The 22375-nt window shown below is 38.1% G+C and overlaps 1 protein-coding gene across 8 annotated transcripts in view; it reads left to right on the top strand.

The window, feature by feature from the left end:
* Nucleotides 1–22375, top strand: part of LOC110831140 (cell adhesion molecule Dscam2) — a 211673-nt gene that overhangs the window by 45561 nt on the left and 143737 nt on the right. For all 8 annotated transcript variants that reach the window (XM_087343758.1, XM_087343753.1, XM_087343755.1 and 5 more), the window contains exon 2: nt 7601–7933. In XM_087343758.1, the coding sequence (XP_087199884.1) occupies nt 7601–7933 (333 nt within the window). The remainder of the gene's footprint in view (nt 1–7600; nt 7934–22375) is intronic.

The following is a 22375-nucleotide window of genomic DNA, read 5'->3' as shown; positions in this document are numbered from 1 at the left end:
TCTTCCTGACCATCTGCGTTCCCCAATTCTTTCTAATGTCAGTGCTGTCGTAACATTTATATGTCATCTGCGCAATGTTCTCTCTGCGTACTTTTGCGAATCGATTCACGTAACTTCACTTAAACCAGATACCTCCAAAACGCGCTTTAATATAATTTTAGACGATTTTTTTCCTACAATAAACAAAATTTTCTCCATCAGTTAATGTTCGTTCTAACATTGTCATGAGTGCCTGTTGCTATGTTAATGCTGTTGACGGAATCTGGACCTTACAGGATAATTTACGTTGATTTAATCATTCATACTTTGCCTTTTTGTTCAAGTGCCTCTGTACAATGTAGGACAGTTGTTACAACCTTGATATATTATTTCTGATATTGCACCATGTTAAATCGGATTATGTTTTAATTCAGTAAAAGTAAGTAATAATTTTAATCCTTTGTTATGCGGCATTACTTATTTTTTTAATTTTTGGAAATTGTTTTTCGTACTCGCGGCAAACCAGATTTGTACGTTTTAACGTTTCCTAACTTTCGTAAATAAGCAAAGATAAATAATAATTTTAATTTTATATGCTGATTTGTCACGCCACTTTGACATACAAGTAAGCAATATTAGAAACTTACCATTGCAGTGTAGTTTAACATTCAAACAGGCCTATTACATGCCGCGTGTATCAAAACGGAGTAGCACAAATTTCAGCCTCGTCTCCCTACGTCCATCCCTATCGAACGAGGTTGATCCCCATACATCTTCATCCACATACACCAATCCGAATTCCCCCTATCTCCCGGATGTTCCTCCCCCCACCACCACCAACACCACCCATCCCCTTTCCGTCCAACCCGAGCAAACCTCTCACCCCCATCCCATCCTATCCCATTCCAGGCTGCTGGATCTGTTTACTCAACTCTGCCCGTTTACAATGCAAATATCCAGCCTAATGTTACGACCATGGTCTTTTGGTTGAGCGTTGCAGAAATTTTATTCCCTGTAAAACATTCTTCTGAGTGATTGGAATCGTTGTTATTTTATTAGCGTTCCAAACTATTGATTTATTAGCAATGTTGTTCCGTTTTGTTACCTTGTTTATTTTGTTCGTATGTTTGCTAAACGAATATAAATATTTGCAAGCCTCTGGCTGTATGAAGGGCCGATGTCTTGTAGCCCCGAGATATATTCAGGTTTCACTTAATGCAACAGCACATTATTTTATTACGGTCAGTGAGGCTTTTATAACATCTGAATTAAAATGAGATTCAAATGTCCAGATAAACTTAATCTATATTATTTCCGATATTTTCTTTTTGTTTCGCGTCATGGGTCATGGCGAATAGCACTTTGGTTGAGAAACGTATTTCCAGAAAACCAAAATCACGTGGAACGGCCTTCCTCACAATTAATACGGGATTACTCTCAGCTCGCAGACAATCTCAATATTTTGGTACGCATAAGCTCGGATTAGCTTCAAGGGGTTTGTTGTCGTCACGTTCAAAGGGGCAGGATTTTTCCAGTACTGTAATCAATTTCCCAGCCTGACTCCACATTCTCATCTTTAATCTTTAGAAATGTGTGATGGACCGACCAAGTAACTTGAAACCACAGCTGTGGTCCACATTTGACGTGTATATTCTGGACTGTCACGTGGCTGGAGTCCAGATATTAAAGTTTACTTTTAGTTTAGTTTGTAGTAATCAGCCTGATATGTTAATTACCTAATATTCGTTGTTCATTTTCGAGCACTGAAATTGTAAAATTGACATTCATCATACTTACATAGTAGTAATAATTGTGAATTTTCTGGAAGTATGTAGCTTCTGATCATTATCTGAGACTTTCTACCTGAAAATTCACATTGCAATGCTTTCTAAAGCGTGGTGTTCGAGCTGAATCCTTCTTGGGAAACTAGTGGTCGCTCAGCTGGTTAGAAGAATCCCCACTCTTCATAGAACTGGAATGGTCAAAATGTATTAGGAAGAGCCCGCCCCTAGTCTGTGCCTTCAGTCACATTAAGCAGTACTGCTCCGTCAAACCCTGCCTTTGAAAATCCGTTTTAATATTGTCTTCCCTTCTACACCTGTATCTTCCATTCTGTCTTTTCCCTTCAGGTTTCCGACAAACGTTTTGTGTCCACTTGTCATCTTTCACGTACTACTACGCCTTTCATTCCATCCTCCTTGATTTAGTCACACAATAACCGCGCTGTCTGGGACATGAACTTTGATCGCTCAGACACAGGGCATAGGTCAAAGGCGTGATGTCTGCTCGGTCTCGCCTTCCTGTCCCGTGCTCTTCTACGGGCGATCAGTCGTCAAAGAATATTAATATTAGGTTATGTAGCTTCTCATTATTTATTCTGTCCCACACACTTGCTGTTTCCCTCTGCCTCTTACGTCCTTAACATTCTTCTCAACATCGTGTTCTCAAACACTTTTAATCTGTTCTTCTCATAAAGTAAACAAAGGAGTTTCAGGATGATGTTATAAAAAGGAAATCTTGTAATTTTTACATGACTTCCTGAGATACATCCTCATCTCAGCCATCACTGAAGTGGTTTGTTAGTGTGTCGGTGTTCTAAACTCTCGGCAACTCTAACCTGGTTAAGTAAGTTCTAGGAACGTCTAACCGATCAACCGATAGTCGGCAATATTAAGTAGCGCTGCCGTAACCGTCAGGAGGGAGTTCACCCCCGGTACACCCTCCGCCCCCAGTCCGTGTATTGTCTTAATCTCCCAGGGGTTGGGGGAAATTTTGTTATTGGTCTATTACTGATTCCTTTTCATGATAATCCCCGGAAATGTTGACCGACTATTTAAGTTGGACGTATTTTTGATATTCCGGCATTTGATCAAGAATTGAATATATGAAACAAATCTCTGGAGGGGAAAGGAAGAAAAATTAGCAGATTTTCGAATTGTTGGTTGTCTTTATTTTAAAACAGTTTAATTCTGATATGATCCGAATTAATAAGCTAAAGCCATATACAGATTTTGGTATGTGTGTTCTACAGAAGTGACTTTCGCTCATTGTTTAAATTTATTAGTTTATCACATAAACCTATTTTCAATCTTAATTGAACCAAAACAATTTATGTACTTGTAGGAAGGCGGTTCAGATTTTATCCAGAAAGGTCATTGTTTCTTGTGAAGTGAAGTCAAGTTTTTGAATATTCGTGAACCACAACGTTCAGACCTTTCCTCGCGTCTTCTGAATGCAGAGGTCTTTCTAGGTTTGGTACTTCTTAGGCACTGAGCTGTGATATTTATACTTAGACAATTTTGTGGAGACTTAGAATTTGTAGTTTGAAGAAAGATATCTAGTTAATATTTCTTCCTCGATTTCTAGACGTCTATGGTTCTAGTCTTGGTCGAAGCATTAGTTATGATTGAAGTTTTCAGTAGTTTACCTCAGTTCTACGGCGTGAATACTGTTCGATTACCTTGATGAGATTACTTTTCTTATCTTCCTTCTTTATTTACCATTAGCCATTAACGTTAAACAATTAGAACAGGTTCTTAAGTAAACCAAGATAAAAAAATTATGTAGTCGTTAATTAAATCATGGATCAAAATTTTCACTTTAATTCTTCAGGATTTGAGTTAATTTTATTGCCTTGCGTTGTATTTATTTTCATGATTTATTTATAGTTATTGCCCAGTAATTTTCAATACTAGAGGGAATGTAATTTTTCCCCTCCCCGTATTGATCTTTGTTATTGTGATTTGTTTGTTGTATATATCACGTATATTTGACTTGAACCTGTAAACTGGCTTCATGCGATTGTGTGTAGTGTGATGTATATGGAGCGCAGTTATACCTGCAAATGTATAATCCGGTCATTTATAACAAATGTGAACCACACAATTGTACGGTTAGCTCTGACAATATTCACTATAATTGAGATAAATAATGTAATATATTATCCTGTCATATGCGCGCTTTGTTGACGGCTGAAGAGCAAATGTAGATAAGTCAACAAAAGAACGAGAATATTGTGTCTTTCCTTTTAACTTTATTTCTCAAGGAACATTTTTTCCACCGGCGTTTTATACAGGGTGTTTCGGTAATAATCGTGAAAAAATATGATGAATTCCGTAGCCTTAACCGAGACAAAACATACATTGAGGGTTTCTTGCCTCTGAACGAATATATGTGAACCGGCGTTTTGCGATAAAGTCTTACTTTTACACTTTGGAATCCAACTTATCTTGCTTTTATGGAAAAGAAGTGATCATTAATGGAGTTTTCAGTAATATAACATACAAATCAAGAGACGTATTATGAATGTAATTTTTTGTTTTAATGTCTTTATAAAAGAAAGAATATTTTTATTTTAACCAGACTTGTGTCAATTAATTTCTCATCATATTTCTTTCTTCCTTTTAATCCTCTCGTAATTTTACCTCCTTTGTCATGAATTTCTTTGTTGTTTTTCGTGTTTAATATTTAAGTGCATGGCAAAAACACGTAATTAAAAATCAATAGGCGTGTAGTCCTTTGTGATATACAGTTAAATTTTTATGAGCGATAAATTCGCTGAAATCACACCATAACAGAAGTATATGAATAGCAAATATCACTCGAAACACGTATTAATTTCAGTGAGTTTTTTTTCCGACGTCCCCGTCAATTTAAATATGTTCTCTCCGAGTGAAAGTAAAAAGAAAGCAAATGAATATGAAAGTGACTTTTATATAATATCGATTCGCGTGTCACAAATAAGAAAATTATACATTTCGGTTTGCAGATTGTCATTTGATGAATGCAGTGGAAAGACGACGTAGTTCAGAAAACGTTTAACACACAGTTTGGACCACAACAAATGCTGCCACTTCCACTAATTCTATCATGAACTTAATTAATTTTACTTCATTATAACTTCAGTTTCAGTTTTTACGTTGTAAAGCTTTCTTCACGACTGAGAATCGCAAGTTCCTAAGTTACTAGACGAGTTAACTTTATTCAAGTAACTTGATTCACAGATATTACACAAATTACAAAGTCATGAGTTATATAAGATACTTACATTATGAAACTTTCTTAGCTTACATAAGTGACTTGAGCAAGCTACAGAAATTACCTTGCGTAAATTACCTAAACATAAGTTACTTAAATTACACGTTTCTAGGGGTAATAATTGCGTGGATGTATTAACTAAAACGATTAAAACCTTGGTTACTCGTCCCGAAAGTCGATATGTGGGCCCTTGGAATGCGAAGGAAGAGTGTTTGAGTGTTTATTTCCTCCCGTTGTAACAGACAACTTAAATAACGAGCAAAATAAGTTGCTTAATGCAAGTGTCTTATATTAAAACCCCTAGGTTTAACACTGCTAATACCGCAGCCCACAGCTGGTCAATATCACAAGCCAGTTTTATCCACCTCCGATCCTCACAACCAAGATCAATCTCCTCTGCCCTCCAAGTAGTGGTTTTAAGAAAGGCTTGCCTACTAAAATCCTGAACACGTCTCTGGTCACATCTTACCATCGCCTCCTTGACTCTTCTGCATTAGCAATTGTACGGAATGAGGGTCCTCGATACATTATATGTTAATTGCTCACTTAGGTCAAATGTGGTGCTATTTTTATAAGGCTTGTGACTTTTGCGGCGACTGAATGCAATGAAATATTCTAGAGTGACAGGCCGCGTCAAAATGGAATCGTAGTCCAACGTTTCGGCGATATTCTCTGTCTCCATCATCAGGACGATTTCATTTTGAAGCGGCTTGTCGCCCGAGAAGATTTTATCGCATCGTGTTATTTTGTTTAGGAACACGTGTAATTCAGGGATGTTCTTAAATTAAGCCTAGAAGAAGTATGTATACTGGAGAACGTTTTGTTTCAAGCCAACTGAAACTAGACTTAGTGAGATTACTACAGTCAGTATTGTTTCGGGATTTATAAATGAAGGTAATAATTTTTCTTCTATTATTGTGGTAGTGTATCCTTAATAAAAAGGGAAATTTTTTTATGTATTTCTGAATGCAATGTGCTGCTATCTGTTTCTGACTATTGTAGTTAAATCGATACCCGCATGTGTACAATTCTGTCTCTGAACCGAAACGTCTAATTAATGGTGGGTTCTTTGGTTCTATAACTAACGATTTGGCATTGTGGGCTGATTAGGTTTAATGTTATCATTGCTATCTCGTCAGGTGCAAAAATGTGAGTTGTATTTTTAGCAAATTTTCTTTCTGTCTGCAGTATTTTGGAAATCCCAGACACAAGTCACAGGTCTCTTCCTTAATTAAATAAATATATGTTTCATAGGTTGCCATAATTTCTTAAATTAATGTAGGCCTAGTTCTTTACAGAGATGCCAGATTTTTTATTTATGAAATCACTGCCTACTAATAATTTCGTTCTGGCATGTCGCGTATTACAATCCCTCATAATGAATAAAATGTTCTACTCGCCTTTAGATATGAAGTTTCCTACTTCACAGAGACATTTAATTAAATAAACTGGAGGGAAAGAAAAATTCTAGGGAAAAGACATTCCTAAGAAAATATTAATTTCTGTATGAAAAGATTACGTTTATTAACGTGCCTTCCAATCAGTGAAATGTTTCTGTAATAAATGTCGCAGATCGAAGCGTAAGAAAGTGGAGACTTTCGTGCTGTTAACTGTTTTATTCTGCTCAGTAATTAATATTCTACGTAGTCTGCACACTGGGGGATGCCGGTTAAGTGGTATCAAACTTTGATGAACCCATTAACGAAATTAAGTTAATCTCTGAGGTACCAGAGCCTCAACTAACGACGATCAAAATAGACATGGTTTGGGTTTGGTTTTTGCTCATGTTTTATGAACCAATAACAGGCTGCACCATCTGGTGGCTACTGTCGCTTAATACTGAGATGGGGGTTAAAGAAGCCTGATGCAGCACGTTGTAAGATGGGAACACCGAACTGTGGTCACAGATAACAATAAAACGAAGCAGGTGCCATACAGTTTAGGAGACCATGTTCCCTTTTCTCCTTTGCCCTCGTTCAGATACAAATGCAGTTTATATCGTCACTTAAAATAAACGTAGCGAAGTTAATGATTTTCAGCGTCATTATCAGACTGGACTAAATGGCTTTTGAGATTTATGCTAACGGTAGGCAACGTTATGACTCGCTTATTGACTGCCCAATTAAGTTACTCACTGTTCCTGCATGGATTCAAACTACCAGCCTTCTGAATACAGGCCGGACGTTGTAGACTTTTGATTTTTCAGGCAACAAAATTATCATTTACTATTTATAACTTGTGTTGGGCAAGGCCGTGGTCTAGGCAACACGGAGTTTTCCTCCGTGGCATCCCGACAATTACTCCATTCACACACAGAAGAAGGCAATGGCAAACCACTTCTGGATCATCTGCCAAGAACGTATATGAACAGGTCCCAGTCCGAGAAAAGGATGGAAGGATCCTGTTCATATGGACCTGTCGTCAGACAGAACACTAAATAAAATAAATAAATATAAAAATTTATGATACTTTCCTCGTCATGTTATGTGATCGTGTTTCTGATTGAATAAAAATTACGTGTTTTTGAGTCAGTTCTGTTGAATCGGTCGAGAGTCACGTGCACTTGTATTGCTTTTTATTGCAGAAACTGAAGTGTCTGCCGGATCGCTCTATGATACGCAGGGCCCCGTATTTGTGAGTGAGCCTTCTTCTAAAGTGGAATTCACAAACTCTAGTGGGGGGCGAGTGGATTGCTCGGCCCACGGAAACCCGGCGCCCAGCGTCGAGTGGCTTGGGTCAGACAACTTAGCCGTGTCTTCCATCCCAGCCATCAGAATCGTACTCGGTAATGGATCAATCTACTTTCCTCCGTTCGAAGCCGAGGTTTTCCGCCAGGACGTGCACTGGGCCGTCTACAGGTGCTTCGTGTCCAACAGTGTCGGCGCCATCTTAAGCAGAGACGTCACCGTCAGGGCAGGTAAGCTTATTCAATATTTTTGCAATGGGATTTTAGATACTACTGGTTTCGCCGTTTGATTAGCAACTGCGAGAATTGTGCGAAGTATATATCGATTGTGGATCTACATTTGGTTCACAGACGTCCAACTTCCATAGCCTTTATCTGATCCCCAGAAATCATGTGTTGTTATTATAGGCTTACAGTGAATGATGCAGCATTGAAGACGGCTGTCTGTGTAGTCACGTGGAATTTTACGGACGTTTGACACGTGCTTCCTGCCTCAAAGATGAGGAGGATAGCGGTGGGTGGGTTTTGTTCATCGGGAATAGAACAGACAGCGTCAGATATACAACATTCATACGAAACGCGCGTGTGGAATAAGTGGAAATAAAAAATACACGTGTTTAAAATACACTGTTCACTAATCTTCTGACATTAATCCACAGAATTTTTACAGATTAGTGCGAAAATTTAATGAACTGCACAAAAGGCTACACAAGAAACTTCTGATAATTTTACACCTAAATGTCACTATTCTTCTTCTTCTTCTATGACTCTCCGGTCCGTATTCGGTCCACAGCCTCCTCAATTCTCCTCTTCCGTTCGGTCCTCTGTTAGGTCCATTCTATCCGAGGCTTTGATCGAGGTTTCGGAACGTCTTCCTTCTTACGGTGCAAGGTTGTTAGCCTTGCGACCAACCCCCAACCTGGAGGACCAGGGTACCTGTCTTAGTCTGACCTCTGCCCCTCGACCAATCTGGCTAGGGAGGCCCTAACAGTAGCTCTTGGGGTCACTGAGGTACTCGAGCCCCACCACCACGACAAGGAGCAGGTATCATTAAGTGGGGAAATGTCACTATTAGTGAAACTAATTTCTTTCGTAAATTATACTTTTATTATGCTCCTAATATCAGAAGTATGGTTGAAGAATTGTTACAGTTCTTGTACTCTTAAAACCTTGCATACCGATAAGGGTATTGATATATAAAATCATTCATACAAACAAAATTATTTACACATTAAATAGCCATAAATTACCGTGTTTAAGAGGCGCAATTGAATGTTTATTGATAATATAATATAATATAATATAAAAGGGCAGTTGTCATTTCCACCGCCTCAAAAAACTCTGCACGTGTACAGTGCCTCCTCTCACAAACCTGAACTTAGGTATTTTATCTTTAAGTCCACATTCCTTAACTCCCTAGGGAGATGTTACCAGCTGCTTGATTGGCTTCTAGGGACCTTGACTTAGGATACTGATATTGATCATACATCTAAGTTATAATGTTCTTAATGTATCATGCAGAATATTTGTGATTATATTATACACGCAAACACAAAATATGTCGAGATGGTCTCCATTCGCCTGCCTTTCGTCCTGAATGTAATAAATCCACACAGGGATCGCCTGCACTTCAGTAGAAATACGCGCGTGCATCTACACCGGCTTGTGCAGTTTCGTAAGACCTTTTTGTAAAAGAACGTCTTTAACAGACGGACATTAAGAAAGATAATGGACGTCGTGTGTCTTTTTCCTTAGGTTTTTAAGCACAGATGGGAGCTCGGTCGTTTGCAAGGTTCATTCAAGTCATTAAGAGTGTGTCTGAGTTTCCTGGCGTTGTTTTGAGTGGATAATGGCGCTGGATGTTACATCTAATGACTGTCGACGTCAACCCGGCAACATAGTCATCATCACTTTTTTTTCTGTAGGCCTACGTAAGGGACGTATCAGGGACCCAACCTGGGTTGTGAAAATGCACGTATTTCCAAACTGAAGCAATTTCCCTCTTGCAGAATTTTACCGAAAGCAAAAGTTAGCTAGGATTTTAAATTTCTAATTAACAGCCACTTGGTTTATAAAATACTTGTGTTTTCTGCGTAAACAAAAATCGATTTTTGTGTACTCTTAGAGAAACATGGCCCATTACGGCTAGGTTAGGTTAGGTTGTGAAGTACAGTGTAACATCCGAGGTTCAGGGGTTTTGGTGAACTGATTCAGAATATGTGTTTTTGTGGGTTTATTCAAGAAACATTGTGCACCATAGTTTTGTCATAGGACGAGATAAATATGGAGCAGTATTAGTTAAAAATGTAAAATAAAACATTTTTTGTAGTTAAGCTGAGTGAACTTATAATTGTTTTATGAAACACGTGTTTAATATCATACATGAAGGTCTCAGGGCGGCAAGTCCACACAGCGTTACTACCCAGAAAAATAACATCGACTGATATTTAATGTTATTTTATCACCGGGCCCCACTCTATAGATTTATTTTTCCTGGAAAATATGGTTATGAACGCAAAGTAAATAAGAGGGGATTAAGTCACCGAATATCCGATGCTGTAATAAGTACAAATCTTGAATTTTAGTTTTCTCTGATTCGATAATCGTTGAGAATCAGCTCTGTCTTCTTATGGCATTTATTACTGGAAATGGTCTCAGTAGTAAGATGTCGGACACCCCTGTGTCTGCGGTTTATTGTTTAACGGCGCAATATAAGTTTATATGGCAATGTGACTCAGATGACGAACGAAAATATGTGAAAAAGTTTAATAAAAATTAAAACTAAAGCAGCAGTCGTCAGAAATTAACGCCAGAATCACGACGGACGTCGAAATGGAGCAACATTTTGATTTTCGTTTGAACCGCTGTCGTCGAAATGCTTTCCATTTTGTCGTTCGTCGTAAGACCCGACAGGCAGAAAACATTATAGCCGCTAAATTAATTCTCTTCAGTTCGTATAATTCAGATGTTTTGAGTTTTAATCTACCTTGGGGGCTTAAAGTGGTTACAGTCCGTAAAAAATATTTTCGCTTACGTTTCTTCCTCCGTCGCAGCTGACATAAAGACTTCGCGACTTCATATTTCTAAAAGAGTTAAGGAAGTAATTTTCTGTAACTCGACGATGTCACTGGCGATTTTGAATGAAAATTTTGTCGGGATTTCTCAGTGATATCTGTTACAAAACCATGTTTCAGGCAACTGTTTCTTTCCTTATCAGGGACTGGAAAAGTGTATTTGAGTCTTAACGTAATACGCATCATCAGAATCTATGCCAAATGTGGCCACGTTAGGATTTCACGATTTGTGTGCGTTTCTGTTCTGGGCGAAACATTTTAAGATATTTATTATTTGTTGCTCTAAGATGTACAGTTTTATTTTAAAAAAAAAAATTAAATAAGGAGATTAATATCTGGACTCGGAATATAAAGTAGGAATATTCTGGTCTTATTAGTAACATGCACTGCAAATAGGCCCAGATATATGAAAAGACACGCAATACATTTTTATTTTAACACTGAATAAAACATAGAAGACGACTCCATATAAATAAGACAAAAATTTATCCTTTCGGTATCTGAAAATACACAAACTTCCGTTAAACATTTCACAGAGATTTGAAGAAAATTTTATGGTATTCATTAATAATTAAATTTTTTAACACAGTTCCTTTTCATGTTCACGTGTTAAGTAGACGTAACTTCACGACTTCGCCACTCTTAATGTGACTGGTCAAAGTTTGTATTTTTTAACACGAGGAATAAGACATCAAAGTGTCGTATCCTTTGAAAGGTCACGCAGGTTCATAAATGGCTGCTGTTACATAAGGCAAAAAAAATTGTGTCCTCTTTTGAGTTTAGGCGAATTTATCGATGTAACTTGGTTACAGACGTCAGAACCATTTGCACAAGTGTGATATAAAACCCAGCATGTTCAAACCTTTAAGGAAAATTAATGGCATAACAGAACGTCATTTTGTTGATGATGATGAAATTATACTAGTGAAAATCTGTGAGAATGGTGAGGACACAAAGCTTTACGTCAGCGACGTGAAAATAAATAAAATATATAAAAAACCGCTTGTGCCAAACTCATTGACGAAGATAACACATTTTAATATATTTTTTACAGAAATATAATGTGCAGGAGAAACTGAAGGGCTATAATTAAGGCTTTGACCGGGATGTTCTTTTGTTAAATCTTATGTGGTACCGCCTGATTCGACTTCTAATGGTTAAGTGAAGTGTTTTCTTCGCGGTACGGTCTGGATTCGTAAATATTATGAAGACGAGCTTCGACTTCAAAGGGTTAACCAGCTGATTTTCGTAATGGTGAGGTGTAGTGTTTTCTTCGCGGTACGGACTGAATTCATAAATAATATTCAGACGATCTTCGGCTTCAAAGGGTTAATGTGCAAAATCAGGCACTGATTAGCAGGTATTATGTTGCAAAGATGTTCAGATCTGCCAAGAATTCGATGAAACTTTCGAACGCACAAGATCGGGTTGTCCAGTGTCAGCTGGGGAGGAGTATATAGAATGTCACTACTTTATAATGTCTGCAAACAAGAGGAAATTAAGTCCTAAAGAACAAACGGTGTGATTATATACTAAAGTCAGTTGAGACAGGTCAAGGTAACGACGTTCCTACATCGTGGAACCAAGAAGTGACCACACACATAAACGCGTCACTTTTACGGAAGAAAGAAAGAACAATTTTATTATTTTTTCTTCTGTGCTGCGATGCGATAACCGGGTTGTGATGGCTACAGTCTTTGTGGTGTTGAATGCGAAGCTCGCATTTCCACAGATGCTCAGATTTCAGTTGCATTAGTACAGATTTTACTGAAGAACACCACCAGAGAATATAGCCATTCCATAGATCAAGCGCCACTCCATTATAAAGGATCTTCTGCCACGTAATTCATGGCTGAGCCTGCGCGTCTCCTTTCACCCAATAACATTAAGACGTTGGCTGCTACGTATTTTAAGGCTCCCCATTGGATTTCAGGAAAGGTCAGGAACGATGTATGTACCTTGAAGATAGTTTGTCGTAAAACTAGACAATTCTCTGAGGAAATAAATTATTAGAAGGCAAAAATTGAAACCCGATGTTCTCTCAAGAGTTCTAAATGAATTCTTTACCGGTGGCAAATGAAATGTTCACGTATCTATGGAGCAGAACTTGGTTTTCTTTCGTACGTGTTATAGAATTTTTAAAGCTGTTGGAATAAAAACTGTATGAAGCTTATATGTAGAGGAAAGTGGATTCTTTCGACAGTTAAAACATCTTATGCCACTTTGTGTATGTGGCTTATGTAAGTTACTAAGCTATCTTAGAATTATACCGACTGTCATTCAAAGTATGGAAATATTCTGCTACCAGAGTTTGTTCCAGATGGTAAACATTTATTATTTGTTTCAACCGCACAGGTTGTGTAGTGCTTCTATGAATGGGTTTTGGAAGGTAATGTCCATGGACTCTCTTTCAAGTCAAGGCGTTAGCATTGAAGTACTGAGGAAAATACGAAAAATTATTCGCGTCAGACTCAACCTGTGGGTAGCTGAATGCAAGTTCTGCCGGGTGTGAGACGTGTGTGCTAACCACTGCGCCGCGAAGTTCGGTTTGTGATTGTATATTCTGCATTTTGCTACGTAGTTATAATGTGATTTTAATGGAGTTCGCCAGTTTTGTAATAACACGGGTCATTCATGTAGAAGAAACAATAACGATGGAGTTATCTTAACATTTACACAGGAAGACGCTGGAATGTTCGGGTTTTTTCGCTCGGTAGAAGGAGAAATAGAGAAATTTAAAAGCAATCACAAATTAATTATCTAATATTGTTCTTTACTGATAACCATTTGATTTGTATTTGGAATGCTGGAGGCTTATACTTCGATGTCAGCTGATTGAAATTGTTTTTTATTACGCGGATACTGATGTAAATTGAAGTCTGATATTCGTACATGCCAAATTTATTCCATTTCGTGCTGCATGATTACTCAATTTGCTTGTGTGCATGAAGTTCGTTGCAACATTTTGTGATGTCGAAATGTGAAGATAGATTTAATTTGCGTACGTGTCAGTTTTACGTGTTCTGTCAAGAAAAATTTTATATTTGTTGAAACCACACTTTCTTTTGATATGTACTTGGGAAACAAGATTAAATTAGAGTGTAATTTTTACGTAAGTTATGAATTTCTATGTTTCTTCATACAATGAGCGTGGTCTGTCTCGTTGAACATTTGGATATTTGCATGACTTCATGTCGGCAGAGACAGAGGTGAGAGCCTCAGTCAGAGTTGTCAAATATTCTTACACCTTCCATCTTTATTAAGGACAAACGAAAGAAGTTTTCTTGTTACGAAGTCTGTATTTCAAAGGGTTGGGTGATGTATGGACCAATCTTGTTTAACCCAGCTTTAAAGTTCTGTATTGTTATAAGTATAGAAATGTAAGGTAAACTCTCATAAGTCATAATACCTTGGTCTAGTGTGTATCGCTTACAGAAATATAGCATGCATTATTACGTTAAGCGATATCGCTTGTAAAATTATCGCTTCATGAGGTGTCTGTCGCTTGTACAGTCAAAATACTTGTACAATAAATTTGTACAAGCGTACCGCTCAAGTATGCAGCCCGCTTAAAGTATATCAAATCTAAAAGTTCTTGACGATGGTGAAGAGTCAATTGAATAAAATTTTTCTTGGATATTATCCATCGTCTAGTAAAATATAAAACGTAAAACGACGTTTCGGAGATGGGACTCTATCTCCGTCTTCAGGTTCCTACTCAGTTGGGCCCACTAGATAGAGCTAATCCCTATCTCCGGACGCTTAAAGTAGCACATCTTATCACTATGGAAATGGGGGAGGTTGTTTGTAATGGTATATTACACCGACCAATGGACCATCTCGTGAGCAACGCAACACATTGGGTATTAATAAGGCTAATGAAGAACAGTAGAAGTACTAAGTTTGTAATGATCACTTCATCTACAGGCATTTATACAAACTGGCGGTTTTAATGAGTTTGCTTCGAATGAACAGGCGATGTGATATAGCGTATAAATCTATCGCTTCTTACCTGTTGCTTCTGTGTCAACGCTACCGGAAGTAATACCTTATCGGGCCGCTGTTCTCTGCAGACATGCGTGTTGTAGTGTTCGCTTTCTTTACACGCAATTCCTTTAAGTTTTGCAGCTGCTGTAGAGATATCTGTACATTAAAGAAGAGTAACACCATCTCCTGACGCAATAGTACAGTCACATTTTGAATAATCTTAGTACGCCTACTGTTAACTGTTTCTGTCACATTTTTTGTGACAGTAACTCTCCATACCATTAATATAATGAATATTATGTGTTATTTATTTGCTAAAATAATCGACTTTCCTCTCATTCCTTAATCGCATTATAATTCGTAAATAAATTATTCGAAAATCCCAGGTACTCCGAAGTAAACAGGCCCCTCCCACTTACTGTAAGTTAGCAGTGAACCGACGACAGACCGAGTTCATATATTTAAAGATGTTGGTATTCGGACCACATCATCGGCTTATGTCTCGCTGAAGAGTAAGCTTGGATGAGACCTCAAACTTCTCTGTGTATTCAGAAACATCAATAATTCAGAAGCTTGTGTGGCCTTATCTGCTCCCTCAGCACTGGAGTGTTCGGTGTCACAAAATGCCTAAACTGCAGGAGACGGAGAAATGGCACATTTCGCGAGCTAAGGACCGCACTGTTGGTCTTGTTAGCGCATAAAACCCGCGCGACAACAAAGTCTGGTAGCCGGTGCTGGTTCTGCCGCTAACAAGCTTTGTTGTTTCCAGATGTTATTTCTGCTGTCATTCAGTCCACAGTTCTGAGAATCATTGCTTCACTGTCATATCTCAGCAGTTTCATCGCGCAATATCCTAAACAGCTCAACCACTTCGTACTCATTTGGGTTGATACTTGCATATCACGATTATATTCTTCCCTAAAACTAACAGATCACTTTTCACATCCGTACAGATAATCGGAAAATGTATTTTTATATCCCGATCTTCGCCATTTTATGAAGTATTTATTTATTATTTATTTATTTATTTAGTGTTCTGTCTGACGACAGGTCCATATGAACAGGATCCTTCCATCCTTTTCTCGGACTGGGACCTGTTCATATACGTTCTTGGCAGATGATCCAGAAGTGGTTTGCCAATGCCTTCTTCTGTGTGTGAATGGAGTAATTGTTGGGATGCCACGGAGGAAAACTCCGTGTTGCCTAGACCACGGCCTTGCCCAACACAAGTTATAAATTCGAACCCGAGACCCCAGGATTACAAGGCCAGCGTTCTAACCGCTAGACCACCGTGGCTCTTTATGAAGTATACGGAATGATATCTGTTATAGGGGTCAATCTTTATATCATAAGCTTTTTCAGAAATCAGTTTTCTCCTAATTTCAATACGAACCTAATTTAGATTTGTTAATGTTGATTCCAAAACATTAATGAGAAAAACAGCTTCTTAATTGCCTTGTCATTTCGTAGTTTTTTCATCTTTTTCCTGTTAATTACATACATGCACTAGTATTTTCAATTCTTATTGGTAACGTTTACGACAGAACGTCTCACACAAGTCTAGTAAGCTCTAGTAGCTGCTGAGCGCTAACGTAATACAGTGATGAGTTATCTATTTGTGTATTTAACGACGTCGGTAAACTCCTGCGGTATAACATCGTATTACAGGGTGATTAAAGAATGATAAATTGTAAAGGCTATGGAAGGTATCGGTCGAGGCCTATTTAAAGGTATTGTCTCATTATTTGTCTGAAGGGTCTGGAGTAAACCAGGAATAAATTATACATAATATCCTGTTTCTTAGTCTAGATTTGAATCCGGGACCTCCAGATTATGAAACAAGAGAGGTCGAATTGTCACCTGCGTTCTCTCGTGGTTAACGTTTATTCTTATAGTGCATATTATGACTTTATTTATACCTTTGTTAATTCTGTGAAACTGGTTTTTCGTTTACTGGTATGAACTGCTTCGTATTAAATGTTGGCGTGGTCATAAACGTTTCTTTGAAATAATGGGGAAAGTGATGGCTATTCACGCCAGGGCTTTCACCTGGCATTTTCTATCGTCTGCTGAGAAATCCTCAGAAATCGACAGTGGCGATAATCGGTCCATCCCAGATTCGGACTTATTTTAAAAAGTTAGTGGCATTTGTCTGTTTAACGTCAAAAAAGCATCACTACCGATCCAGATCATGGCGATAGAATTACGGAGAGCTATCATTACCGCGTTACATTACACTCGGTTTCCAAAAATCAAATAAACTGAGCAGGGGTAAACAGATTTGTGCAGCAGGTTATTGCGGTCCGCACGAATGTCGAATATTATTTCGATATTTGGAACAAATATAGCGGTTACAGATGTTAACACATTCGCTGTTTGCTCTGAATCAGATCTGTGAACAATTTAAAATTGCTAAAATCCGCGGATAAGTCCGCCCTTGGCTTGCTGATCGCTGTTAGTGTCCCCATGAGTCGTTCTTGCGCGTGTTAACTGACAGAACGCGCATACATTACAAACCAGAAACAACACACATTTGTTTGATATTTGCTGGAAATGTTGGCATAATTTTAATGTCTGCTTCAAACCAATATAATGCCGGATATGTAATGCATATTGCGCGTAACACTGACAAGAACGTTCCCTCGTGTGGTGGGGGGGTGGGGTGGGGGGTGGGTAAATTGTAAAATAAAAATGCGACTCTGTTAAATGTCATGGAAGAGTTATGCCTCAGGTAGGCATTTACTAAAAATAGTTTTGAATGCAATCTGTTTACTCGAATCTCCCTCGTCTTTGCCACGCACTTTGGTTTCTGTAAGTTGTTTTTATGATATAATTCCCGTAAGGCCTTAAAATGAAACATCATTTGTGTCTCTGGTCACAATCTTCGTGATACATAACGCGATTGGTCATTGGACGCGGTCATTGTGATGGTTGATTTTCAGCGACAGTACGCAGTTGGATCACCGTCGATATCATCCATGGAACTGAAAATGGACCAAACGATCACCATGTCAGGATTGGTCACAAAAGGCTGAAATTGTGACTCTTAAATCACGGTTCGTCCTATGTTCTGTGGATCTGTGAAATGGATGAAGCCATCGAGATTTCTCATTTCGGATTAGTTATTCGGGAGGCTGCATCAGAAGTCCAATATTGGATTCCTTTGATGACTTCTACTGTGGCAGGGCCTATACGTGATTAAACATTAATCAATGCTACTCAAACGACAAAGATAGCTGTGAAGGTTGCGCGGATATTGATCTTCCTGGACTTCATTGCAGATTATTTAATGACGCTGAATCAACGTCTAACTGAAAAAAGTATTTTACAGTGACTTTGGGACTTCGAAGATAATATGAGATAAAGACGGCATCATTACAAATTTAAGCTATTTAAGTTAATCTGCTTTGAATCAGACCTGTATATTTATTCTAGAAAATTTAAAAATACGTACAGATATCGTATGATGTATGTCCTATGATTCAAAATTTAAAAATATGTTACTGTCTAAAGGTACACCTGATAATTTACCGTAGTTAGAATTTGTACTTAAGTAATACATTATTCCAAGAAAGAAGCTTATGATAATATTCTGTACATAAGATATCTGGTGTTGTAAGTAATAAAAGTATTCATTACTGTGAGCGTTTTTTCACAATACCAACACCTCATGTTGTTGTTTAATTATAAATTTTTAATGCCTAAATATGAGCCGGGATAGCTCAGTCAGTATAGTGACTAGCTATGGGCTGGACGACCGGGGTTCGATCCCCGACGGGTGCAGAGGATTTTTTCCTCTAGCCTCTGCGTCCAGACCGGCTCTGGGGCCCACCCAGCCTCCTCTACAACGGGTACCGGGGTCCTTTCCCGGGGGTAAAGCCGGCCGGGGCGTGATGCTGACCACTCACCCCCATCTAGTGCCGAGGTCAAGGAAGAGAGGAGCTATACCTCCACTCACCCCAAACGCCTACATGGCGTTCAGTGGGACAAACTTTACTTTTAATGCCTAAATAGGCCAATAGCATTTAACAATAGAAGATTTCTAGAACTGCAGGAAATTATGTTTTATGACATCTGCCCAGAACTCGTATGTCGTTATAAAACGCTGCGAGTCAACAGATGAAGGTTACAGATGTTTTGCATTTGGAAATTAATTCCAAAATTTACTTGACGGCAGAATCTGCTGTTAGCCTTGATTTCAGACGCCAAACTTCGCGACTGCTCTGTGTAGTTCCCAGTTTCGTGAACATCTGTCATTGCTGCATATAACGAACTACAGCGATACTGCACTAAGACACGTGCATGAGCGGACCGGACCGAAGAATTGGTTAGTGATTCTTGTAACTCTTCTGGCTGAGTTCTGGAGGTTCACGGCTTGACTCTCAATTCCTATAGGCATATTCTTAAAAAATTACCTTTAACCAAATCCAGGTGCGTTATACGTATGTTCCTATCTCATTCGATGCAATTTAATCTCTGAAATAAATATGAGATTTCTGAATATTTGTCGTGTTCTTAAACACGGTACATAGATCGTGTCTGTCAGTAATTGTTCATAATGTAATGATAATGGGACTAGAATTTAGACGCATTAAAATATTTTCATACACTCTTGAAGGGTATTTCTCATACCGATTTACTCTCACCGTTGTTTTCACCCTTGAGTCTGTTATTTATGAGGGAAACAACACTTCATTTAAAATCTTATTCTTTGGTCCGCATATTAGCCCCTCTGGCGTATTCGTTTTAAAATTAATTAAAAAATAATGAATCCTGTAATATTTAGTACGTTCTTTGCGCGCGGAGGCTCTGCGGGGTCATTAAAATTCTGTTGCAACACGCATCAGTGCTCTGATCCCGATTTGAACTCGTGATACCTGTGTTGGACCGTTTGAAGACCGCCCGGAAGCTGTGTGTTTTGATTTACATCTCTTGATACATAATCCAAAGACATGTCATGTCAATACAGTGTAGGAACTGAAATAAATTAAAATATATTTAACAGAAATAATAAGGCGAATAGACCAGTCTTGGTTAGTATTCCTGGTGTGTGTGTATGGGGGGAGGGGGGGGGGGGAGTACAATGTTGGTATTCCGATTTCGGATGTAAAATGAAGATAAAGTCAAACCGTAGCAAATGCTTATGAGGAAAATGCGACTGAAATGTTTCATTTTGTTAGTTCGCGTACATTTGAATAGGTTTGGGTGTTTCACGTGGGATTATCTCGTTCCAGAAGCCCGGAGACTCGTGTGTGTTACGCGTGTGTCTATTCAAGGAGTAATCACGTCGTCAATTACGGGATTAAAGTGAAGCTGAAGCTGCTCTTTTGCGACGTCCTCAAATCACTCAGGCTCTAGGGAATGTTTCTGATTCCACGATTCCTTTATGAAACGGATACATCGCCCTGATCAGACACTTGTTCGCCCTTTCGCTCAAAGAGCTTTTCGCCTTGTTTCTGTAAAACCACGACCCGACAAAGCAGGCATGAACGAGCAAAGAGAAATTTAAGGTATGTCATTTGTGAGGTAAAAATATAAAATATTTTTGATTCAAACTCTGTTGTATTTCAAGTGGATGTTTTTCTTTTAAAATTTAGGTCTGTGTCTTTGCTTTACTTCACGTTAAACGTAATTAATAAAGATTTCCTTTCACATTAACTGAGTCAGTAGAATGTCTTTATATTTCTCTTTGTTATCTTATCCGAGTAACTGCTTTAAGCACGGTCATACCTTAAAACTAAACAGTTACCATGTTTTAAAAATACCCCGACACTGGTCCCTGTTCTGGACGAGTGATTTAATCTACATTGACACAGCCTGTTTCTCTAAAACTATTTTTAATATTATCCTTCTATCTACGGCTGGCTCCCAAGTGATCTCTTCCCTTCACGCATTAAAAAAATGCTCTGAGAATTTATAAACGGTCACGAGCATTCTGCATGTTCAACCAATCTTCTACTTCTGATTTGATCATCGTCATAGTTTGTGAAGCTTAGAAATTCCTCTGATGTCGTCTTGTTTATTCAGCTTTCCTTATCTGTTAAGTTTATCTTGTTCGTTTTATTAACACAGGTACTCCTAACAGAATTAGGACAGCCATCTTTAATCCCTGTTTCTATAGAAGGAATATGCACTCAGAATACACAGTGCCCTTGTAACGAATGAGTTTCGACAAATTTCCTGAGCTCCTTGTGTTATCGTCTGAATACTTGACAGAGCATGTAGAAATGTATCCACTCCCTCATCCTGCATTCTTTTACAAACCTCCTCTTTTGAATGTAAGCAGAATCGCAGAATACGTAGCGTAGTTACTTACAATTGGTCTGTGGTTTCGTGCATGAAAATATTCTGATATTTCATGATGGAGTGGTGAAATACGATAATTAATGCCCTTGTTTATCGTTACACAATTAATTCCTAAGAATTTTAGTCATTTTCAAAAAATTATAATTTTATGTCTCCTAACAATTATTACTTTTTTTTACGAAATGTTATTTTTAATGGCGGAATGTTCACGAGACAAAGACTATGATGGCACAGGAAACCTCGCAGTCATGTCGTTCTTCACAGGATGTACCATAAAAAAGTTCTTAAGCGCATCCTTCTCGAAGGCCCCTGACATGTATGTGGAAATAATATAGTATTTGCCATTCCAAGTTACGTGATGTATTCAGTTGATACACCCTCGCTAAATGATTCAGAAATTTGGGTGTAATTGAAACATTCATTAAGAGCGGATTCAATTTAAAGCATTCGTAATAAGGGACGGACTGTCGCCATATTTTCTTCAAGACCAATGGGACAAGGTACAACGTAATGTTGTAACTAATAGATTATGAATATTGTTGAATAAACAGCAGACGCTCTTAATACCTGAGTTTTTGAACGTTAGAAAACAATTAGTTTTGTTAAATTTCTTGTAGTTTGCAATCCTTGCCGGTGTAGTTGGTAGCTCTGTTGCCTCGTATTCGTAAAATGTACAGTTGAAGTCTCAGCCCGATATTTATGAGGACGTGTGACGTGTTCCTCAGTGTACCCAGGAAAATTCTGAGGTACATATCATTAACAATTCATCATTCATAACCATCATGAACACACACACTCACGCACGTACACATGCATAATGCATACGTACCGTACAGCACGTAAAATCTCGAGAAAATATATTTTGAAGGCCACAGTATTTTTGGTTCATACTAGTTTTGCGAGAAAATTTTAAAGTAATATATGTGTAATGGTCCCAGAAGTCAAGAAATCTTATATTTATTTCCAGAATACATGATATTCAAAGTTAAGTTTATATTTGTAATAAAAACTTAACGTGAGCCATTAGAGTCTGAATTAAAAGGTTCGTTTCGTGGTTAACACATTTCGACGAACGAATAAAAATCTTTATGAGCGAACTCGTAAAACTGACGTATTGAATGTGTAACCATGTGATGTAGGCATCATTAAAGTTTGTGTAATGTAGAGCCTCAGAGCTGTAAAATTTAGTGGTGAGGATTCATTATAAAAATGCATTATTTTTTGTATTATGATGGAATGTTTGTTGACGACAAAATACAAACTACTTTATGGCCTCAGCGTCACAAAATACAGTTACCTGAAAAAA

Source organism: Zootermopsis nevadensis, unplaced genomic scaffold, assembly GCF_977971745.1.
Source record: "Zootermopsis nevadensis isolate Lab colony 2312 unplaced genomic scaffold, Znev_1.0 Znev_ptg000006l, whole genome shotgun sequence".
Lineage (NCBI taxonomy): Eukaryota > Metazoa > Arthropoda > Insecta > Blattodea > Termopsidae > Zootermopsis > Zootermopsis nevadensis.
The sequence above is the reverse complement of the archived record's forward strand: the minus strand, read 5'-3'. Positions and strand labels throughout refer to the sequence as shown.